At 39.9% G+C, this 10764-nt stretch overlaps 1 protein-coding gene across 3 annotated transcripts in view; it reads left to right on the top strand.

Annotated features, from left to right (window-relative positions):
* Window positions 1-10764, top strand: part of arfgef3 (ARFGEF family member 3) — a gene marked incomplete in the record, with an annotated part of 88961 nt that overhangs the window by 47881 nt on the left and 30316 nt on the right. For all 3 annotated transcript variants that reach the window (XM_014024250.1, XM_014024249.1, XM_014024251.1), the window contains 7 exon segments: window positions 2567-2674; window positions 5556-5706; window positions 5798-6112; window positions 8217-8350; window positions 9783-9928; window positions 10202-10381; window positions 10455-10596. In XM_014024250.1, coding sequence (XP_013879704.1) covers window positions 2567-2674; window positions 5556-5706; window positions 5798-6112; window positions 8217-8350; window positions 9783-9928; window positions 10202-10381; window positions 10455-10596 — 1176 coding nt within the window.

Genomic DNA, 10764 nt, shown 5'->3' with positions numbered 1-10764 from the left:
ACGAAGAATTGAGGCAGTTCTGAAGGCAAAAGGGGGTCCAACCCGTTACTAGTGTGGTGTACCTAATAAAGTGGCCGGTGAGTGTATATATATATATATAAAGGTGAGTCATGCCAATTTATGTTTGTATCGAAGACGTAGCTCTTCGTGTTACTCGGTACTCCAAAAGTAGCTCTCAGTCTCAAAAAGTTTGGTGACCCCTGCTGTAGGATATCTCCCTCATACTATTTTCAAAACATGATGAATGAATTCATTAATCATCATCATTATTCTCCATGATGATGATTCTTTGTATTGTTGTTTAGGTTTTCAAAAATTTCATCAAATCCCTGGTCTGCAAAGCCAGCTCACCTTCTCCCATGTCACCTGTTACAGCTCTGTTGCTACCTTGTTTGGCAAGCCAAAAATTCACCAGTAGCGATCTGATTGACATTCAGATTTCTCACTGAGATGGCCAGAAGGCATCTTAATCCTGGCTTGATTTGTTATATGTGAGTGGATATTGTCATACTGCTTTATTGTCTTATCTATCTGAGTAAAAAAAGGGTTTTGTTAAAGATTATATGGCTACATCCATTGGCCTCTCAATGAAGTGAAAGCATTTTATACTCTTAGCAGAGAAACCCCCTCAAACCCACCTGTTTAACTTTCGGGATGGTGTTTGTTGGATCATTTCATTATCCATTATCTTTTACCTGCTCCTTCCTTTCAGGGTCACAGGGTCCATATCCAGCAGTCACTGTGCGGGGGCGGGGTACACCCTGGACAGGTTGCAAGTCCGTCATAGTTTTTGGGATCATACTTTTTATTTGTCTTCCTCCAAACATGGCAGGTCAAGTTGGTGACAACAAATGGGATTTTGCTTTTATCCGACTAGAGTAGTTTCACACAAACCATCTCTGATTCCTTTACAGTAGATGTTCCCTGTTCACAGTGTAGTGAAGTCTCAGTTTGCAGAAACCGGAGTTGCATCCATCACTGATGGGTCGTGCTGTGTGAAAACACTCAAACACAGCGAGGGGTGCTGCTTCCTGCTGTGATCATCCTCATTTAGCTTGTTTGATCTCTAATTTCACCATCTTGTGGCTCTAAATGACAAAACAGGAAATGTAAAGCGAGCAGTTGGATGAGTTTCTACAGGAAACTTTGCTGAACAATAAGAGTCAGAAAGAAGACTGATGAATTGATGAAACCAATTCTATTATTTTTGTTCTTGTTTATTTATTATTTTTGACCAAAAAAGTACAGCTTCGCCCCATGTTCCTTTTGCACCTGTAGTGCTGTTGTCAATGATTTCTGACTGAGCATCATAGAACATCACAAACGGAGAGGCTTTACAGGTTTAACCCCCCATTTTCTCTTTCTGTGCTTATTTTTATTTTATATTTGTTTTTTCTTACTTTGCATTAAGGTTTTTTCCATAACAGTGAAGCCATGGTCCATTAAGGTTTCTAACCGAACTAATAACAATACTTCTTTTGCACATTTTGGTCATAACACATGCGCACAGGAAGTTTTCACACATTCACCGGAAGTAAAGGGGATCATTCACTGTATGAGTTGATTTGTTTACATTTTTTTACAATGACAGCAATGGTGAAAAGTGACTTTTGTAGCATGTAAAATTGTTCGAGGCAACATGACCGAGTAAAATATAAAGGAGAAGCTTGCTCTTTTTACCTAATTCCTCTAGGAAAGTCGAGCAAAGCTGCTACAAGAAAAAAGCTGTTGCTCAATGCACTTCGCCATCACAACTTCACTCAGAGGAAAAACGGTAAAGTGTGTAATCAGCATTTTGTTTCTGGCATGGCAATTAATGATCCGTACTCTGTGCATTACGTTTCTACACCACATCTTGGATATTCAAAACAGACAAAAGAGAGAACGACCTCCCGCAACAAAAGAGGATGCTACTGGACAGATGAGAAGCTGGCCAGTGCAACAAATCAGAATGGATGCATGTACTGTATGTATGACAGCACAAATGCTATCGTCAGCAGTGCCACAAACACCAACAATCTGTGGCCATCTTTTGATGACAGTTTCTTCACAATGACATCCCCTCGGATCCGCGGCACACTTTGCACATTTTGTCCATTGGTTGTCCACAATTTTCTGAAACCACACATCAACATTACAACTCGCCATCATCACCTCGTTCCTTCAAATTACATTTCCTCTCAGTTCCGGTTTTTGCAGGAACGATAACTGCGGTGGCATTTCGCCATCTAATCAAAATGTTTCATTCGTGCTTCGTAATGTGCTAAAGGAGTATTGTGATGACAGTTTCCTCTTCTAAGCACTCTCATTCTATGGTGCACTATGTGTCAGGAATATTAGTTGTTTAAAATTATGTTTCCTTTAGGTTCCAGCTTTCAAAAAATATTTCTTGTTGAAACAATAAGGTCATGTTGGAAGTTAAGACGTGTCCATAGTCAGAGTGATACATTTGTCCAGAGCAGAAAGCCCCTCTAAATGCAAACAAAACACTGGGAAAAATGAATGAAACTCAATCTGTTTGATGTTTTTTTTTATTATTATTTATTTTGTTTCTGGGTTTTTCCAGGTGTTGCTGCCAACTGTGCATCGGCTTTAGCCCAGATGGCAGCTGCTTCCTGTGTGCAGGAGAAGGATGAGAAGGAGGCGGGAGAGATGGGAGACGCCATCACACAAGGTACTAAGAGCTCCAAGAAACAGACTGTGTTGATTGTATCAACTTTGCACAAAGTTTCATGGTTCAAAACTTGACAGATGAAAAAAGATGATTAGAAAATAGTTTCAACTCAAATTTTTTATTCACAAATAGTGTCTAATTCTGTTTAGAGAAGTTCAATTTTATTCAAAATGAAACTTTATTGACATCTAGTGGTGTGTTGGAAAAACTACCAAGACATCAAAAATCAACATCGTTGTTTGAATGTTCACATTGAGCTTTGCTAACATCTTTACAGCCTAGAAGCTCTTTAGTGTTGAAGCAGGGATGCTGTGTTCACAATTTAAATAATTACAATTATTTTGTTCAGTAGAAGCACATTTATATGTTGATTCAGCAACTCATCCATAAGTGTTAGCTGATCCTTGTTGGTCTCACAGGATTATAATCTAAACTGATGGATTCAAGTATTACATGTAGTTATTTAGAAGCCCAGCATATAAACAACTTTATAAAGTCAAGTTAGTTTTTTGATAGTAATAATTGATCAAGGAAAGAGTCAGGTGGTAATACTATGGGTAGATTTGTTTCAAAACAGTAAAAGTCAATTTTTTTTTGATTTATACATACAAACAGCATTTTCATAACAACTGAAGGTGACATAGTTACTTTATTATGGTAAAGAATTGAACTATATGCCTGAGAAGCACATAATATTGGCCCTTCAAAAACATTACACTGGAGTTCAGAATAAAAGCAGTCTTGTTGTCAATTAAATGAAGCTATTATTTTTGGAGCCAGATCATTTCAAGATGGCTGCCACAGTTAACTGATTTGCAAAAAAATCTGAAAACAGAATAGCTAATAATAATTCAGTCCTTTTTTTACACACATTTACCTATATTTTTATTTGGTGTGTTTATCGCTGAGCATCAAGACATGTTAGAAATGCTGATTGTGCAAAATCTTGGCGTTGAACTTTGTAAATTTATAGTTTGTCCTTTTAAAAAATATCTATATGCTTAATCAGACTTTCTGTCATGTCTAATTCACAAGAGTCAACACAAAAGCTGATATAACTCTGAGTTAAAATTTGATATACCGTATTTTTCGGACTATAAGCCGCACCTGCCATTTAAAAAAAAAACCTGCGAACATTAACATATAAACCGCACCGGATTATAAGGGGGCGGCTGTGGCGGTGTGGTTAGGGGAGTCGTCCTGGAACCAGAAGGTCACTGGTTCGATCTCCCGTCCAGCCGTCTCAGTCGTTGTGTCCTTGGGCAAGACACTTCACCCACCTTGCCTACTGATGGTGGTCAGAGGGTCCGGTGGCGCCAATGCATGGCAGCCCCACCTCTGTCAGTGTGCCCCAGGGCAGCTGTGGCTACAGTGTAGTTTGCCATCATCAGTGTGTGAATGTGAGTGTGAATGGGTGAATGTCTGTTAGTGTAAAGTGCTTTGGGGTCCGGAGGGACTTGAAAAAGCGCTGTATAAGTTCAGTACCATTTACCATTTACCATAAGCCGCACCCCCAACATAAAAAAATAATACACCCAAAATTGTCGTCAAAAAAGTGAATTCAACATCAAAACATAAAAAGCAAACCTTTAGGAATTAAAGTTCGGAGGAATACGGTTCATTTAACTGACCTTATTTTGGTAGTTTTCTTTAACAGTTTCTGGTCCAACAAAACGTCTCATTCATCGTCCTCCGGCGCACTGAAACCATTGAAGTCCTCCTCTTCAGTGTCGGAGTTAAACAAGCTGAGAAAAGCTGCGTCACACAGCGGTATCTGTTGTCCTCCCGGGGTAATGCTGGCTCTGAAGCTGTGGTGTCCTCTTCACGTAGCAGTCCAGCCTTTCAGAACCCATTGGTGATGGTGGACTCATTGATTCTGCTCCACACTGTTAGTATCCACTGGCAGACATCAGGAAATGACGCTCTTCACATTCAGCCAGTTTTTGTGAATGATTTATCCCCGTCAGTCATCCAAGCCTCCCATTCAGCCCTGAGTGCTGCTTTAAATGCTCGATTCACACTGATGTCCAGGGGTTGCAAAAACTTTGTTGTACCTCCAGGAATAACAGCAGGAATTGAGTTTGTTTTCTTGATGGCTGCTTTCACCGAATCCATGATGTGGGCCCACATACTGTCCAATATCGTGTCTGTCGAAGATCCGTCGTGTCGTGTCTGCTACTAGCTAAAACAAAATGGCGCTACACCTCTGGCTAAGCTGGCAGAATGGTCGCTCGGCTGTCGACCGGTCGACGCGCCGTCACGTGATTGTTCGGCGTTTGTTTTCGCACTGACCTTTCATAGTTCCCCCGAGAAACCCAGAGCCTAGCTGCTGGGAAAGCCCTCCCGCTCCAGCATACGTCACTGCATGGGATTCCTTCCCCGGAGAGTGCAATGCGGGAAAAAAAAGGTCCGCGGCTCTTCACTCGACTTTTATCCACGAACTGGTCCTGGATTAAGCTCCAAAGTTTTTATCAGTCAGATTCCACCGTGAAAAATGTCTGTTTTATCCCTTTTTGTGAGTTTTTGGCAATTGACTATCTTTAAATCACTGCTTCCTGGTACAACAGTCGGCTCTGGAAGGATCGCTTTTTTCTTCTTTTTTTTGAAGCGAGTGGTTGAAGCAAATGGAGCATAAGAGCCCCCTGGTGACTGAAGAAAAAAATCCATGTATAAGTCGCACCGGACTATAAGCCGCATGGTTCAAAGTTCAGGAATAAAGTTGCGGCTTATAGTCTGAAAAATACGGTAATAAGATTTGAGCTAACTCATCTCCAACACAAACTCTCTGACCAAAACAGCTACATCTTCATCATGCTTCAAATGCTAGACATTTAATGTTAGAAGTGTGTTTGTATGTAGAGACATTTGTTTTTGTTTGCAGTGAAGCAGCGTGTTGAGCAGCGTCTGGAGCAGATCAGCCGTCCTCAGGGAGTCCGTCTCCACACGGCTCACGTCTTGTGTATGGATGCCATTCTTAACGTGGGGTTAGAGATGGGCAGCCACAACCACGACTGCTGGCCACATGTTTTCAGGTACACACGTACAGCAGAGCATGTAGTCTGGCCCTGTCGCAAAAACGTAAAAACACATTCAGACGTGGCTCATTTTGCAAATCTGTATCAGGGTGACGGAGTACATCAGCTCCTTGGAGCACAGCCACTTCAGCGATGGCTCCACTCAGCCTTCCTCACTGACCACAATCACCCAGCAGAGCCAGCAGGCTGCCGCCATCGACCAGGGCCTGGAGCTGAGCTGCGAGCCCAGCCCAGATACTGCAGAGTTCAGCCTGAGCCAGCCAGTCATCCAGCCTCTGTCCATCAAAGAGCTGCTGAGGGAGAGCAGCAGGGGCGGCCGAGGTTTGGACCTGAAGAGCGGCAGTCTGATGACCGGGACCAGTGCTGCCAAGGCTGTGTGCACTCTGTCCACACAGGCTGACAGGTGGGACTGAGTCCACACTGAGGGAGAAACATCCAGAAAACATCTCCTGAATGATTAAAACCATTTCAACTCTACTCAAACCAAGAATATCTAATTCCTGCATCAGTCATCATGCTGGAGCACTAATGGGGAACATTTCTAGAATGAAATATCCTGCAAAATGTTATTTTTTAATTTTTTTTATTCCAACTCAAGGTGACCACTTCAAAGGTTTGGTTAAAATGACTTGTCAATTCTTAATATATTGTAAGTTTAAAACTCCAGTGTTTCTCTGGTTAAGTGGTTTGCTGGACTACAAGCAGATTGATACATTCAGAAGCTTCAACGTAATCAGCTTTAATGCTGAGCATACATCTATTTGTGTAGTATTGTGTTCTCCCATAAGGAAATAACAAACTAAACAAATGGTATCAAGTAAAAATTATAGAGGTTTAATATTGGCTTGTGTACCAATTTTAACACCATTAGGATATTTCTGAGAAAAACGTGGGTTTTTTTTTTCAGCCTAAAACAAATATAAAACAAGTCCTTGTTTGGTTAGCATTTAGCCTAGCCTGGACAAACATTTCAAACCCTTTCTTAAAACCCAGAGCTCAGTTGTTGGTGTCACAATCATTAAGGTGTTGTTTAAGGACAGAAGTGCGTAATAAGAATAAAGGCACTTTGTCGACTGGTCATACTAGCTATTAATTACTATTAGACAGAACATCACTTTAAAATAATCACGCTATAGCTTTAGGAACAAAAACAGGCACATATACAACCAGGGAGGGACAACGTAGACTGAAAGAAAAGAAAACACAAAAAGTCTTCTATTTCTACTTCTTTTCTCTTATTATTGCAAAGTGCATCAAACCACCTTGGATTGGAGCTCTCTTCAAGAATTTTCAACTCTGAAATGTTTCATGCTTTCAGGGGCTAACTTGAAATAATAACGTTAATAATAAAAATGCATTTATAAACGATTTCACTTTGAAATGAAAATAAGAAAAGTGACAAAATCTTTTAGTTCCACATATCTCTAACAGCTGCCACTCATAAAAAGCTGCTGATGTTTGTTTTTATAATCACAAGATGGCAGCCGAGCTATCTGTGTGTAATAATGTGCCTCTGACTTGAACGTCTACTTATTTTAAATTCCTCCCAAATTTTTTAAGCGATTGGGTCAGATTGTTCTAAGAGCTGTCTGATGTTTCACGCGGTGTTCTTCAGTCACATGGACAAATACAAACAGTATGTTTGTGTTAGTGAGCATTTGTTCAGACTTTTCTAATACACACACACACACACACACACACACACAACTAAATACAGGCTTTATACGTCTGTGTGCTCATTCTGAGGATGATCTCTTATGCAACCACTTATTCAGGCTGCTTTAGGAGGGAATAAAAACATTCTCTCTGATCTTTTGGAACAGATGGACTGAACACATTTACAAGCTGAATTTGGTGCCAGAACATAGTAAACATCGAGCGGGGCTAGCTCTGAGTGCAGCTTAAAGGGCAACATCACTGAATTTCAGCTGTGGGTCTTTATTCTGTCTACACACAACGTTCAGTGAAACACATCAGGGATTGTTTACCATTTCATTGTTTCAAATCAAACTCACAACACTTTCATTTACACACATTTAGGTGAGAATAGCATTGTGACACACATTTAAAGATTTTTGTAAAATCAGTCTAAAGTTCCGTGGACTGCACTGCATTGTCTGTAAACACAATTTACCATTCTATACACAAATACTGTTTAAAGTCCTATCAAATAAATAAAAAAAATACATGTGAACATAATCAAGAAATGCTGCCATTTTCTCTGCTTAAGCTCATTTATAATGATCAGAAAATAAAGTGGAAAACTGTTGTGTTAGACAAATCAAAAGTCTTTTTGGAAACCAAACACTGCATCATCTGAAGTACAGAGAAGCATCCAGCTTCTGACAGCACACACTTCAAAAGCCTGCCTCCCTGATGGTATGGGGGTGCATTAGCGCCTATAGCAGAAGCAGGACTACATGCTTAAAATGTTATAAATTAGGGTTATATAGTATCAGTATTTGTATCACACATTTTAATATGATGGTAATGATTTTGTGTTTCAGGTTGTTTGAAGAAGCAGCTACAAAGCTGAACCTGGTCGGACTGGTTCGTTTCTTGCGGCAGCTCAGGAAAGCTTCTCAGTATCAGCTGTTTGACTCTGTTACAGAAACTGGAGACTATTCACTGGCAATGCCAGGTACACACACACGCACGCACGCATGCACGCACGCACGCACACACACACACATATGCACACACTTCTACTGTGTGTTTATATCACCTCTAATTTAAAGTACATTAACTTTCATTAAGTTTCTGTTTGTTAATCATAATCATAATATTGCAATTCCCCTTGACACTTTGGCTTGTACATGTCTGATATGAGATTTCCAGCTTATTTTTTCATCAATTATTACTCCCAAGAAAATTAATTTCAGTCACCCTTTCAATTTGAAGCCCCTCTAAATGAACTTGTAATTCTAGTTTAGCCCTGCCGAACCCAAAAATAATGAATTTCATTTTGCTTAAGTTCAATGATAATTTATTCATGTCAAACCAATTTTTAATTTTCTTTAGCTCTGTATCTATCCTATGTTCTAACAATTTCAACTTATTACCTGAGAAAATAGTTTTTTATCATCAGCAAATAAGACGTATTTCAAAGACTGATACCTTACATAAATCATTAATGTACAAAATAAATAACTTAGGACCCAATACAGACCCCTGGGGGACACCACAAGTAATGTCCAAACATGAAGAGCAGTGAACACCCATCTTCACAAACTGCTTCCTGTCACTAAAATAACTCTTCACCCATCTCAACACAATGCCCCTGATACCATGACGTTGTAGTTTTTTTATTAAAATGTTGTGATTTATGGTATCAAACGCTTTCTTCAGGTCTAGGAATATTCCAACTGTGTACTGTTTTTGATCTAATGTAGCTTTGCAAGTTTAAAATAAACTAAATAATAACTGGTTGAAGGGACATTCAAGTGCATAAAAGTAGTTGAAAAGTTCAAGTAAGGCTTTGACAAAAAAGAAGAACAAATAAAAAAATAAATAAAAACAGAAGACAAATAATTCAGTGATTTTCTATGATGGCATTTAACACAATAGCTAACGTTAGCATAACTGATGGTGCCTACTTCCATAAAAAGACTTTCTGATAGGAAAACTAACAACAAATTATACAAAGTTGGCTGTAGCACAAAGTGGTCACTGAATATGAGATATATGAGGCATCAACCTGCCACACAAACTGACTTTCTGACACTTGTCCATCCATCTGCAGAGGACATAATTACAACTCCACTGTGTTAGCATTTCAGATGTTAGCGTTTCACTGCTGCTTTGCTGCCCTGTAGTTAACTGTTAAAAGCTTAGGTCTGTTTTAATGTCTTTTCATCGTGATCCTCTTTCTGTACCGCCATCATACTGTCTATTATTACCCACCTGTGCCGCCTTTTTCTACTGTAGTTTTTAGATCTATAGATTCTTCTACACGAGTAAACAATTCAACCACAGACAGTAGAGGCATTGCAGTTTCACCACTACTCATAATAAATTATTATTAATAAAGACTTGTGTGAATGTGGAACAGAACTTTCTTTGTGGTCCTGCAGGAGAAGCCAAGTCCACATTAGAGCGGCGCAGCGCAATGCATCTTTTCCGACTCGGTGAGGCCATGCTGCGAATCGTCAGGAACAAGAACCGACCCCTGCTGCACATGATGAGGGCCTGGAGCGTGGTGGCGCCTCATCTGGTGGAGGTAGAGAATGTTTAATTACTCAGTACATCTAATATCTAATTAATCTGTGATAGTTTGCTTATAAAAGGACCTTTAAGCGTTTACATTAATTTTGTATAGCGGTTCATGAGTTTTTTTCTAACAGATAGACACGTGAGCACAAACAGAACCAAGTGGTGGCAGATGACGTTATGTACAAAGTTTTTTTTATGTTTTTACTATACGCTTAGATTAAGTTTAACATACTTTACCTCTGGTATATTAGTAAGAACCACCAATACTTGTCTTCCCCAGGCTGCATGTCACAAAGAGCGCCACGTTTCTCAGAAAGCTGTTTCCTTCATCCACGATGTCCTGACGGAGGTGCTGATGAGCTGGGTGGAGCTTCCACACTTCCACTTCAATGAGGTGCTTTTCAGACCTTTCGAGCACATCATGCAGCTGGAGCTCTGTGATGAGGATGTACAGGACCAGGTACCAGCAAATTCAGCACAACTCAAGGAATTTCTCTTGAGTTTTATCCACTAACAGGTTTGCCTCCCTACAGGTGGTGACATCGATTGGAGAGCTGGTGGAGATGTGTTCCCCTCAGATTCTGTCAGGATGGAGACCTCTGTTCAGCGCTCTGAGGACCGTACACGGCAGCAAAACGGACACTAAAGACTACCTGCTGGGAGAATACTCCATGGGTAAATTTGGGAGGCCTTGTTCAACTGAAAAAAAATTGTGTATTTTTATATTTTTGAAAACATTTCAATCCGAATATTTAGTAAAAGATGCTTTTGTATGTATGTATGTATGTATGTATGTATGTATGTATGTATGTATGTATGTATGTATGTATGTATGTATGTATG

The sequence above is a fragment of the Austrofundulus limnaeus genome, unplaced genomic scaffold (assembly GCF_001266775.1).
Source record: "Austrofundulus limnaeus strain Quisiro unplaced genomic scaffold, Austrofundulus_limnaeus-1.0 Scaffold414, whole genome shotgun sequence".
In the NCBI taxonomy this organism is placed as follows: Eukaryota; Metazoa; Chordata; class Actinopteri; order Cyprinodontiformes; family Rivulidae; genus Austrofundulus; species Austrofundulus limnaeus.
Note: the sequence above shows the minus strand (reverse complement) of the source record. Positions and strands in the feature narration are given on the sequence as shown.